This window comes from Ictalurus furcatus, chromosome 20 (assembly GCF_023375685.1).
Source record: "Ictalurus furcatus strain D&B chromosome 20, Billie_1.0, whole genome shotgun sequence".
In the NCBI taxonomy this organism is placed as follows: Eukaryota; Metazoa; Chordata; class Actinopteri; order Siluriformes; family Ictaluridae; genus Ictalurus; species Ictalurus furcatus.
In genome coordinates this window covers 8,339,714-8,353,795 of record NC_071274.1, presented here as the reverse complement: position 1 = coordinate 8,353,795, position 14,082 = coordinate 8,339,714, and the positions used below count along the sequence as shown (strand labels likewise).

Below are 14,082 nucleotides of genomic sequence, written 5' to 3'. Positions count from 1 at the left end.
AGACAGTTTGTTCTAACCACAATGTCAGACTGAAATTCACAGAATGCCATTCAATGGCAATATTAGATACATACAGTGCCCTCAACTAATATTGGCACCCTTGATAAATATGATCAAGGAAGGCTGTGAAAAATTGTCTTTATTGTTTAACCTTTTGATATTTTGTTCAGAAAATTCATGAAAATACTCTGTTCTCATATCAAACAATTGCAAACAAAACACAGGTTTATCAAAAAAAAAATCTTTCTTAACTATAGGTGTGCAACACTTATTGCCCCCCTATGAATTCATATGAGAAAAATATATTTGTAGTATATTCCCATATTTTACATTATTTTAGTACACCTGGGGGACTAGGAACAGGAAATTGTTCAACCATGACTTCCTGTTTCACAGGGGTATAAAAATGAGGTAACACGTATGCCAAATTCCCTTAGTCATTCATAACTATGGGTAAGACCAAGGAATATAGATGTGATGTGCAACAAAAGGTTGTTGAGCTTCACAAAATGGGAAGTGACTATAAGAAAATAGCACAAGCATTGAAAATGCCCATTTCCACCATCAGGGCAATAATTAAGAAGTTCCAGTCAACTGGAAATGTTATGAATCACCCTGGAAGAGGACATGTGTCGATATTGTCTCAATGCACTGTGAAGAGGATGGTTTGAGTGGGAAAAAAATCTCTAAGGATTACAACTGGGGGTGCACGGTGGCTTAGTGGTTAGTATGTTCGCCTCACACCTCCAGGGTCCGGGGTTCGATTCCTGCCGGGGCCATGTGTGTGCGGAGTTTGCATGTTCTCCCTGTGTGACTGTGCCCTGCAATGGACTGGCACCCTGTCCAGGGTGTACCCCGCCTTGTGCCCGATGCTTCCTGGGATAGTCGGAGGTCGCTCCAGGTTCCCCTCCAGGTTCCCCGCGACCCTGAAGAAGGAGTAAGCGGTAGAAGATGGATGGATGGATTACAACTGGAGAATTGCAGAATTTAGTTGCATCTTAGGGTCAGAGAGTCTCCAAAACTACAATCCATGTCACCTACATCACCACAGGTTGTTTGGAAAGGTTTCAAGAAAAAAGCCTCTATCCAAAAACAAACTCAAGCATCTTCAGTTTGCCAGAGGTGGTTTTGGCATGCATAGAGAGGTAGCTATATGGAAAAGTTCCTCATGCCCATGGTTAAATATGGTGGTGGCTCTTTAATATTTTGGGGCTGTTTTTCCTGCAAGAGGACCTGGACATTTTGTTGGGATACATGGCATCTTGGACAAATATCAACAGATATTAAATGAAAGCCTGACTGCCTCTGCCAGAAAGTTTAAAATGGGCCATGTTTGGATCTTCCAGCAGGACAATGATCCAAAATATACATCAAAATCAACACAAAAATGGTTTACTGACCACAAAATCAAGGTCCTGCCATAGCCACCCCAGTCCCCTGACTTGAAACCCATAGAAAACCTGTGGATCCACCAGCATGGCCTTTGAAATTTGAAGGATCTGGAGAGAAATCTGTATGGAGGAATGGTCTCAGATCCCTTGCCATGTATTCTCCAACCTCATCAGGCATTATAGGAGAAGACTCAGAGCTGTTATCTTGGCAAAGGGAGGTAGCACAAAGTATTGATTAAAAGGGTGCCAATAATTGTTGCACACCTATATTTAACAAAACAATTTTTTTTGGATAAACCTGTGTTTTGTTTGCAATCATTTGATATCCATGAGAGTATTTTTGTGATTTTTTTTTAGAAACGGATCAAAAGGTTAAACAATAAATACAAATTTTCATAGCCTTCTTTGCTCATATTTACCAAAGGTGAAAATATTAGTGGAGGGCACTGTAAATATGAAACTATTGATTCATTAATTCACAAAAATCAACAAAGGTTTTCTTTTGCACAGAGGAAATTGCATCTTAAGGAGACATTATCTCGAAGATTGAAAATTATATGTATTTTTTATATGGAGTTATGAGCGTCAAACATTTCAATTTAAATGTAAGAGTAGCAGATGATACTTGGTCGACTTTAAACCATAGATACATCAAATATGACAATTCAAAATAGCCAATTAAAAGCATGATAAAATAGTATACATTCCTCAAATGCAATACACATTTCATGACATTGATTTAATATATTGTGTCACACTGACTTGTGCACACTTAACTGTTGCCATGAGATTTTAAATATTAAAATAACAGCAGATAACATGGTCTAAGCTTCAAACTTGACTTTACTTCACTTTACTTCAAGTTCAAAACAATAGTATCTGCTGTATTAAGTGCTATTTTAACTGCTAAATAATGGAAGCCATATTGTTAGTGTTTAATGTGATAATTACAACTACCACTATTCATGCAGAAATATACTGACAGTACTAGATTACTATTATATGTTTATTTGAATGCTTGTGATCATCTCATATACACATTCTCATACATCATCATATCAGTCTTTCATTTTATTTGTTTATTTTTAAATTGTCATATTTTTATGTCACATATTTCTTTTGACACTAAAAAAAAAGCAAACAAAAAAAGGATTAACATAAGTAACATCTCCTTCTTCAGTCCACATTTTCTATCCCACAACATTTTGGGGCTTACAGGCATGTGCTGGTCTTTGTCTTTAAAGTAAGTGATCGAGACAATATTGAAAAACCCCATGGACACCTGTACTCAAGAATAATCTGAAAAATCAACATTATGATTTGATTTGAAAAGCAGAAAGATGGAAATACTGATACATATTAATGAAATGACACCAATACCTGGACACATACACATACACACATATTGTATATTTGCATATTTGCATACACACATTTGCATAGCATTACATAGACAATGACACACACAAACACACCAATAGTAGAGCCATCTTATCAGTAATATGCACGACACCTGCATAACTGGATTATGCATAAGTGAACATGAGTATGCCTCCAATCACAAAAACCGTGTACTTACACATATTGGCTATTTTATCAGTAATACAAGTGCACCTTTGAAGTATATAATTGCTATAGCCCATCCATTGCTATACACAATTAGTCACCCACCTTTACCTCCATCCATCGTAGGACTACTACCGACTAGATATTATTTGAATGGGAGAACATTCTTCTTTTTCAGTGTCTTTGCTGTGTCAAAAATAGTCTACCAAACCAAGTATCTAGCCAGCAGAAGCCCAGGGGTCAGAAAGTGATTCAAATACAAACTGTGTATGAAAAATATTAGGAGTCTATAACTATGCACCAACAAGGTGGACCATAAAACCAATAGAGTAATAGTAATAGCGTCCAATAGAGCAGCCAGTAAGTGTACAATGTGTCCAGCACCACCGCTGTACCTGATATACTCTTACCAGTATCCAGGGTTGGGAGGGTTACTTCAAAAATGTATTCCATCACAGTTACAAATTAATTAATAAAAATGTAATCATTAATGCAATCCAAGTATCACAATATGAAAGTAATGTAATCTGATTATTTTTAGATTACTTCAAGTACACAAATGTAAATAAAGTAAAGAGAAAAGCAATATGATCTAAAATGTTTTTATTTGGAGCTTATTTTAGAGCTTAAAAACATGTTCAATGTTTGGATTTGTTTTAATAAAATAAATAAATAAATAAATAAATGAATAAAGAAAACCTAGGATGACCATATTTTGGTTTTCCAAAAAGGGGACACCTTTTTTATGGGGGATGTCTTAATAGCATTCAAAACAATGTTACTATGAATGCAGACTTTAATACACTGAAAAAGACACACTATTAGCATCACATAAATATATATAAATAAAATTGGTTTCATCTGCCCACGTTTGACATTCTTTTTTCCTACATTCTTCTGAATGTTCATGACATAAAATAAAGTGTACATTGTTTTGACTCAAGACAGCGGTCATTTGCTGGTACTGTCAAGCAACTGTTTGATACTGTACACAACAGCGCATCAACTTCGTGGGTATGCTGAGAGTAGTCTAATGGTTTAGAGGCAGAAATTTGCTCAATAGTTGCTTTCGACCAACTGCTGTGCAAGAAGGCGGGAATTACAGAGAGGGGTTAAAGCAATGCAAACATGCACACACATGATTTCGTATTAGACCACAAGCACATCATAATGAAACTAAAGCCAAATTCCGGACATTTTCTCAAATTTAAAAATCCTAGCCGAACGCTTTTTTAAGGTCTGAAAAAGAGGACAACAAAAGCATTTCAGATAACAATTTGTGCAAATTTCTACCAAATTAACTTTGTGCAAAATTTATTTGTGCATGCACCAGGAGATTGCTCAATCAAGCAGCTGTCTATATTGTGTTATGTCGAAAGATTAATTTATTTGGCTTGAAATTAAAAAAAGTTGTAATCCTGATAGTATTCCCATTTTTTACAAAATGTACCTGTAATCTGATTACTTTTTTTGGTGTAGCTGTAATGAATTACAGTTATCAGTTTTTTTGTATCCTGATTACGGAATTCCATTACATATATTCCGTTACTTCCCAAGCCTGCCAATATCACACGACATTACCATATCCATATTCAAGGAGGATGGGTGGAAATGCCAGCTTGTACATCTGAAAGTGGCTGAGACTACCAAGATGCCTCTCTGAAACAGGCCTCTTTGGGCGAACATACTGAACACACTTCAGGTGCAACCCATCGGCCTGGGGCACATTCAGGAAAAAGCCATCCTGGTCCTAGAGCTGATAGAGTCCACTAATCCACTAATTGGGTGCACAGATGCCCAGGTGCACACTGGCAAAAAGTGGAAGGCCCAAGAAGAAGTAGACTGGGTAACCAGCAGTCTCCAACACCAAAGAAGTCATTGGCAGGGTCCAGGCTAGGTTAGGGACAAGCTCTGCAGCTCTGGTCCAAAGCCAAAAGGAAAGAGAGGAAGGGCTTGGTCATGGCAAGAGTGACAAGAGGGGAAAAATAGCAGGACAAGATCAAGGCTCTGTCTCATGGCCAATCTCAAACCATGGATTGGCACAGAGGAGAGATGCACTCTCTGTAACACATCTCTACAATACATTCTTACAGGCTCCAAAACCATGCTAGCTCTGGGGTGATACATGTGGTGACACGATCAGGTTGTGAGGAAGCTGGCAGAAGCGTTGGAGATTGCTGCTAAGTGTAGGTTTGCCAGCTGGAATTCTGTCATATATCCTGTGGAGGTTGGCTTCATCTGCACATCAACATCATGCCTCCTCACAGACAAGCGGGTTCTGTGAGCTAAGCTGCTAAAATCTGGAAGAAAGCTTGCAAAGGACACAAAGAAAGCCAGATTTTGTTTATGGCTCAGGAGAAAGGATAGAAGTTGGGCAATACAGATCTGATTTGAAAGCCAACTGCAGGGGTGGCAGGGAGACAACCTCCACCAACAGGAGATGTACTGGGGTAAAGAGCAAAACATCAAAGATTGGTGGTCTCCTGGCTGAAAACCCTGAATCTGGCATCACTGGTGGAGATGTGTCAAGCAGAGATGCCAAACAGGTAGCAACTCTCATCTGCACGCTGCATGGATTATGACTGAATGACATTTAACTCAAAACAGACACTGGATGGGATTCACACCATTTGACAATTCATCACAATATACTGTATGTAGTAGCTATAAAAAACACACAGCTCTGTGCAAAGTTGATAAATGTTTATTCCAAATTTGGTCACAGCCATTGGTAAATGCACTTGCAACATTAAACAACAATTATATTTATGTTTCTAATGCAATAGGAGTATTTTTCTGGGAAAAATGTAGTCACCACCAACCATTCATCCCTTTATTTATCACTAAGCTAAATACATACATATGAGACAGCCTGCTAGAGTTAGAATGTGTGTGTGTGTGTGTGTGTGTGTGTGTGTGTGTATGTGTGTGTGTATGTGTTTTGGTTACTCACATGTGCGAGACGATCAAAGCGGGCAAAGAGCTCGTTGAGCATTCGGACGAGCTCTTGAGCTGAGAGGGTGGTGGACAGGTTTGTGAAACCCTTCACATCAGCAAAAAGTATACTGTGGGAGACGGGCATCACACAAATATAAACACACAGATTAGCCTGTTTTATGCACCTAAACAATTCTTTACTCAGTACTCAATTATTTTACTAAAGGTGTAATTGGTAGTTCTATACACTGGCAATCTGCCAATAATCGATTTGTTCTAAAATGTCAGCCTCTTTGTCATCTTCTATACTCCCGACTGTAATGTAACTGATCATGCTTTATTCAATAATTCCCTGACACACCTCACTCTCTCACTGTTCGAGTGAGAAATTCAAGTATGATCTCAGCTGACAAGCAGTACCATTTCTCAGGGCAACATCAACAGGATTTCTGCCGTCAAAGTAAAAAACAAAAATACAAGTTTTGTATTGAAAATTATTATTATTATTATTATTATTATTATTATTATTATTATTATTATTATTATTAAAATATTAAAATTGTATATGTTAAATGTGTATTTTTATATTTATATGAATCAGGCAAATATATTCATAAGCATGAGGAAAAAGTTACTTTGACTATTATTACACACTAAAAAAGCACAATTCTGAAAATGAAAAGAAAAAAATTCCAAAGAAATTTCAAAACATACTGTTCTCTAAATGGGTTATTGTAACTAGCCCAGTACAGACAGCAAGCCAACCTCTTCCCACAGCTCACAATACCACACCCTCAGCAGTGCAAACCCAGCGCCCCACTTCGACAGAGTATTAACACCTCAACAATGTTTCCAGCTCATCACCAGTTCCATAAAAGACTCACCATTTCATCAGTTCCCTGTGCAGCATTGTACTTACCCATGCGCTCTCACTCCAACATGTTCCCTTTCAAAGGGAACTCCATGTTGCGTTAGCTGAACGCTGTGGGAAGCATGCTCGCACATGACCGGTATCTGAAGCTTGTGTAACATCATGCCTATTTATAGGCCTGCCGTGATCAGGTGTCGTGGCAATTAAGCGTGTCACGTGATATATAAACGACACCTGTGAACCGTGCCATCAGCCTTATTATCTTCAGTGAGACTGCATGTCAGTTGTTTGTGTAACACTTGCAAAAAGACTCTTCATTTCCTCTCTATCTTTTCGAAAAACTAAAATAATAATAATAATTCCGCTCTGATGCCAAGGAGCCAGAAGGGTGTGCTAAAAATTGAGAGCAGCATATAAAGAGCTGCTTGAAGTGATTACTAAGGCTGGATGAGCTTTTTTCTCCCCAGTGAAAATAAATCCCTCACACTGCAGACAACTCCCCTTTTTTCCAGAAGTGCATGAGAACATATCACGCTTCTGGGGGAAAACCATGCATAATCTGTATTTATAACCCTGCGATGTTGGATTATTCAGACATTGTGGGGAATGAACGGCATGGCTATTTAGCTATGCTGAAGGTGGAGAAGGCGCTTGCGAGCTACCTCTCTCCATTGGCGGCAGGTAATTTATGGGGGCTGGATTTTCCATTCAAGCCATGTAAGGCCACTGTGGCATTGGTGGGCAAGGCTTATGCAGTAGTGGGTCTTGCTTGTGGGTCACTGCAGACAATGGCAGTGTTGCAGGCCTACCAAGCAGACCTGCTGCGTGAGTTCGGCAAATTGCGGCATTCAGCCAGTTCCTTCCCTGTTGTGTCGAGTTCACCCGGGCATCCACAAGTGGAGCCCGGGCCAGCGCTAGTGTGAGGGAGGCACAGAAGGCAAGTACGGCAGCTCGCCTCCCCCCGCAGACAGCCAGGGGACTTTGTGGAACTTATCGTTCCACAGATTCAGTTTGAGGACTGGTTTGTGATGATAGATCTAAAAGGTGCATATTTCCACATGTGACTCGCCCAGTCACAGGAAGTTCCTGAGGTGTGTGTTTGGAGGCAACTCATACCAATATCGGGTTCTTCCCTTCAGGCTAGCTTTATCCCCTCGCACCTTCAAAAAGTGCATGGATGTCATTCTGGCTCCATTGTGACTCCAGGGCATCCGTGTACTAAACTACCTGGACGACTGGTTAATTCTAGCACGAACAACTTTTCTAGGGGTTATAAGGATTCTACAAAGATGAGGGCGTTTCTATCCCCAACATGTGTAGGGTCAATCCTAACAACATTGAGCAAGATAAAGCTGGATCTTGGCATCCCCTCTAGTCTCTACAAGAGACTGTTGGAGCTTATGGCAGCAGCAGCCAATGTCATAACGTTGGGCCTATTGCACAGGAGACCATTTCAGTGGTGGCTGAAAAGTTGTGGGTTTTGTCTGAGGATGAAACCTCTGAGGGTAATCAGTGTCACACGGCTTTGCCTACGTGCTCTGAGACTTTGGAAGTGTCCCTGGTTTCTAGCCCTGGGTCACACTCCAGGGGTGTCGCCTTAGCACAAGACAATAATGACAGACACCTCCCTCACGGGCTGGGGCATGGTCTTAGATGGTTGTCCAGCTCACGGTCTCTGGAGCTGCCCTCATCTGGAGTGGCATATAAATTGCCTAGAAATGCGGGCCATATTTCTAACACTGAAATTCTTTCTTCCTCAATTGAGAGGTCACCATGTGTTGACAGACAATACAGCAGTGGTCTCATATATCGTCCACCAGGGAGGATTATGTTCGCGCCCCCTGTTCAGGCAGGCGCAACTAATTCTTCTCTGGGCAGAGAGAAACTTTTTGTGAGTGAGTGCAATGTACACTCTGGGCATCTGGAATGTGGGGGCAGACATCCTGTTGAGGCAGGGGCTGAGGCCCAGGGACTGGTGGCTCCATCCACAAGTGGTGGAGTCCATATGGCGTAGGTTTGGCTAAGCGGAAGTGGATGTGTTCGCCTCCGAGGAGACAACACACTGCCCACTGTGGTTCACCCTCACTCCTCCCATTAGGGCTGGATGCCATGGTGCACATGTGGCTGAGGTCACATCTATATGCTTTTCCCCCGATAGCTCTGCTCCCACAAATTCTAGCGAGAGTTTGCCAAGACTGTCTACATCTGCTACTAGTAGCACCTTATTGGCCAGCTAGAAAATGGTTCTCAGAGACAATATCCCTGCTAGACGACACTCCTTCAGAGATTCCCATCCACAGGGATCTACTGTCACAACCGAAGGGCTGATTTATCACCCTTGGCCAGAACTGTGGAAACTGTGGGTCTGGCTCCTGAGGGGCACCAGCTCATAGATTCTGGTCTCACAACTGAGGTGGTAGAGACCATGTAGAATGCCATCCACAATGAAATTGTATGCGCTCAAGTGGCAGCTTTTTGTCTCGTGGTGTGACCCAGCGAACTGCTCAACAACTACATTCCTAGAGTTTTTACAAGGACATTTCTCAACGGGGTTGGCTCCTCCTACAATCAGGATCTATGTGGCCGCCATTTCCGCCAGCCACACCCCTATTGATGGAGCCTCTGTGGGGCAACATCCTCTAACTTTGAGGTTTATGCGTGGTGTCAGGCTGCTGAGGCACATCTGCAGACCACACATACCTTCCTGGGACCTTTCTGTGGTTGTGGAAGGTCTGTCAGGTACCACATTCGAACCCTTAGAGTCAGCCTCTGAGAGTGTATGTCAGAGCAGCTGCTGGTTGGCTTTGGCAGCGACAGTAGAGGTGATGCTGTGTGAAAGCAGCACATCTCTAATTGGATAGTACAAGTAATCTCTATCGCTTATGAGGCGCACGTTCTCGCTATGCCTCTGGGCATAAGGGCTCATTCCACTCGGGGGGAGGGGTCACCGTCTCGAAGGCTTTGTCCAAAGGGGTATCCTTAGAGTATGTGTGTGCTGTGGTGGGGTGGTCTATACCACACACATTCTATTTTACAGCCTGGATATACATTCCGTCCCGGGCTCGAGTGTCTTGCAGTGACCCTCGGGCTCAGATCTTTTTGAACAGGCCGTACCCTCAGTGTGACAGAGTAGGTATTCTCGTTCCCACCAGCATTCAGCTAATGCAATGTGGAGTTCCCTTTGAAAGGGAATGTCTGGGTTACGCACGTCACTCTGTTCCCTGAGAAGGGAATGAGATGTTGCATAGCTTTGTCATACTGGGGCATGCCTGTGAATTGCATCTTCCCTTCAGATAATAGAGGCTTATGGCGTGGTTCACAGGTGTCGTTTATATATCACGAGACGCGCTTAATTGCCACGTCACCTGATCACAGCAGGCCTATAAATAGGCATGATGTTATACAAGCTTCAGATACCGGTCACGTGTGAGTGCGCTTGAGCGTTCAGCTTACGCAACATCTCGTTCCTGTCTCAGGGAACAGGGTTACATGCGTAACCCAGACATTTTCCATATATGTTCTAATCTTGCCTTACCTTACCAATCATCACTGGTTGTTCTTTGATTGTATTTCTAGTCATCTGTTGCTCAGCTAAGCTCTTTTTATTTCCACCTATCCTGTTTTTCTTGCAGTTTCTGTTGGTAGCATCCTTTCAGGTTTGCTGTGTTTGTTTACTTCCTGATTCTGTTTAATAGACGTTTTGGCTCCTGCTTTGGTTTAGTTATTTATATAGTGCTTCCCTTTCTGCTGCTGTTAAGAGGTGTATGTTTTGTCTAATAAAGGACCGCTAAAGTGTCCTTTCAAGATTGGAATTGTTGTCCAAAAGGATTGAATTAATATAATGAATTGTAATTCTCATCACACACGTGTGTAATATGCATTGAGTTCTGTGCAGGGTTTAGTGAAGGTGTGTGTGTAAGAACACAGGAAAGACTACAGCAATCAAGCAGGATCTGCTGTTTGAACTGACATGGTGGCCTGTTGGAATTACCTGACGTTCTCATAGCGGTGAATGTAGATGCGGTGAAATTGATGCTGCAGATTCTCATCTTCCACGTTACTCATGTCATTAATCATCTCCAGAACCACGAACCGTGGCAACACTGACAACACCAGACGCTCCTGGTACAGGGGAAACATGAGTAGTCAAGTTCAGTAGCTATCATTATTCACATGCACATAATAGCCCTTATTCATCAAAGTTGCACAAAAATAAGCATAAATTTGGGCGCACAAAATGATATACGAATAGATCTGCAACACTGATTCATGAAGTGACATCAGACGAGCAATGGTTTGAGCACAAATGATTAATCAGACTCAACAATGTGGACACAGGCTCCTGCACTCTAATCCCTTATTTACCTGTCATATGCATGTGCCACACCCTCTTATACATTATACAAATGTGCCTATTACTCAACTGAAGGACTAATGATCTGAAAAATATTAGTGTCTGAGCATTCTGATTCACATTCACAACTTATATGTTGCCCCATAACCTACATCTTAGTTTTAGGTTCCTGCATGTGCAATTGTCATTATCAAAATTAATGTCTATTATTTTGGTTAGTACTTGCACTAGTCTACTTATTATTCTTGCTATAATTGAGATTTTTTGGGTTGTTAAAATGGTATGCTCAAATTTAGATTATCATTCACCTACAGATATGATGAAGATCAAAGTGAATTGATTCAGTGAAAACGTTGAAATTTGTGTATTCAACTTTGATGAATAAGGGTCAATATGATTAAACTCATATATACATGATGGACTCATATACATGTTTAATACAGTGGATATAAGAGTCTACACCAGATCTATCAAACTGCAAGGAGAGCTCTTGTGCACAGCTGCATCATTCCATGTCAAGTCATTCCATTCAAGTCATTCCCTGGGTTTTCCATAAATTCGGGCTCTGACTGGCAATTCCAAAAATGTTGATCTTCTTCTTCTGAAGCTATTCCTATTTTGACTTGGATTTGTGCTTTGGGTGGTTATCATGCTTCAGTGAGATTTTTTTTTTTTTATCTTCAGCTATCTAACAGAGGCCTGCAGATTTTGTGCGAAAATAAATTGGTATTTGGAGTTATAGACAATTCTCTTTATCTTGACTAGAGCCCCAGCCCCAGCTGAAGAGATAGCACTATTCAAAAAGCATGATGCTACCACCACCATGCTTCACTATGGGTATGTTCTTTGGTGATAAGCTGTCTCATTTTTGCACCAAACATATTTTTAAGAATTATACCCCCCAAAAAAAGTCTATTGTTGTGTCACCAGACCATAACACTTCCATAAAGCTTCCATAAAGCTTCCATCTAGCCACCCTATCCCAGACGTGAAAAATATGAGAGATAAATTGCTGTGATACATCTCTTGGCTCCCTGATAAGTTTTCATGTTGTCCTTTCATCAGTTTTGGAGGGACATGCTGTTCTTAGTAATGTCGTTGTGGTGCCCCATTTTCAGTCCGTACAGTGATTTTTTTTTGTAATTGTTGCAGCCAAAAATGCTTGATTTTGATGTGGCTTTTTTTTCTTAAACTTGAGACGCAATGTTTTTCTGCATTTTTTTTTTTTTGCAAAAAAACTACTTGAATTGGCAAAATTGCAATTGCAAGAAACTGTTCTGCACGGTCTTTCGCAGGGATGTTTGTTGGTAAATGAGACCTTTTAGCTGTACTCATGTTTGGCGCATATGAATCGAAGAGAGCTTTGGCTGAATGAGCATTGTGATGACGTCACATGATGCATCTTGGCCGAAATCTGCAGAAAATCTGTGATACTTTTAAAAAATTGCAAGTCCCTGTGAATATTGCGGAGTTTGCTTGATTTTCTGCTTTACCACTTTTCTGCTTTTCTACTTTCATTTCTGCAATCACAAAATTGCGAGGGACTGATTTTTAACTCTTCACAGTGTTCCATGGTACAACTAATATTTTGGAAATTCTTTTGTACCTCTCTCCTGATAGACACCTTTCAACAGTGAGATCTTGTATCTCGCCATGGCTTCAGCAGTCAGTTGAAACATTTCATTTGAATGGCACAACATTTCTAGTTAGATTTATTCACCATCTGTACTTGCAAGTGAACAGATTTTGTGAATTCTGAAAAAAACTGGCTTGGGAAAGATTTCCTTCCTCTGTCCTGCTCTCTTTCCCGAGAACACACACATACAACACAAACACAACCCCATCTCTTAAACACACAAACAAAAGGACACACACACACACACATACACACACACACACACACACACACACACACACACACACACACATACACAGGCATCTGGCTATATCCTCCTTCTTCTAGGAATCCATGGCCCTTGGGAGGGGGAGAAAAAGTAATTGATTTAAAGATGAGAGAAGTAATCTCATGAGAAAGCCAGACAAAAAGAAAAAGGTACTCAGACTCCGTAGGGAATATTTACCTTCCTTCTCTCACCTTGTCTCTCCTTTCCCCTCTTTTTTCTCATTCATTCTTCCCCTCCCTCTATCTTACAGAGAGCTCTCAGGTGATTTGTTGAAGGGGGTTCCATTTGCCAGTCAAGTGGGGCACATGATGCAATCACACTGTGTGTGTGTGTGTGTGTGTGTGTGTGTGTGCGTGTGCTCAGTGTTTTTTCCCCCAAGGGTGTGCTGGTATGATAATCCTACTTGTTTTGTGTCAGAAATAGACAATTACACAGAGTGATTCTCTGGTCTAGGGGGTCACATGAACAATTATCTGTCAGGATGCTTTCCAATCTATTTAGACTCATGAACACACAGGCTCACACAGTCACACAAACCTGTCTCTGATTCTCAGTCTCCAGGCGGAGGCGAGCTTCAATGCACCTGCGTGTCTCCAAAAAGGCCTGCCGTTGAGCACGGTCTGCCAGGTAACTGATAAACACACCCGCAGTGTTCATACACAGGAACAACAACACCTGGGCACAGAGCTACAGAGGGAGAGAGAGAGAGAGAGAGAGAGAGAGAGAGAGAGAGACAAAGATACATATTTTGTACCTTATACACTATACATTTTGCTCATGCTAGCATTATCCATGTGCCTGTGTGTGTTAGTATATGCATGGATGTGTATTTTAGTGTGTTGATAACTAAATGTCATGAGGATCAAAATATCTGACAGTTGAGAAGTTATGGTGACACTTGTCTGGTGCCCACATGGTAAACTGCATAAAAAAAAAATATTACAGAAAAAGAAAGAAAAAAAAAACCCCTAAAAGAGCAATGTTTTAATTAACTTCATTAATAATTCTGTAAATGGAAGGCCTTGACAAAGACAAGTGTGTGTGTGTGTGTGTTTGATA

At 41.0% G+C, this 14,082-nt stretch overlaps 1 protein-coding gene across 1 annotated transcript in view; it reads right to left on the bottom strand.

The window, feature by feature from the left end:
• The window catches only part of adcy8 (adenylate cyclase 8 (brain)), a 61,531-nt gene extending 50,209 nt beyond the window's left edge, over positions 1-11,322 (bottom strand). The window contains exons 1-2 of the mRNA XM_053651266.1: positions 10,757-11,322; positions 5,911-6,022 (exon numbers count right to left, since the gene is read on the bottom strand). Coding sequence (XP_053507241.1) covers positions 5,911-6,022; positions 10,757-10,905 — 261 coding nt within the window. The 5' untranslated portion in view covers positions 10,906-11,322. The remainder of the gene's footprint in view (positions 1-5,910; positions 6,023-10,756) is intronic.
• Positions 11,323-14,082: the final 2,760 nt, after the last annotated feature.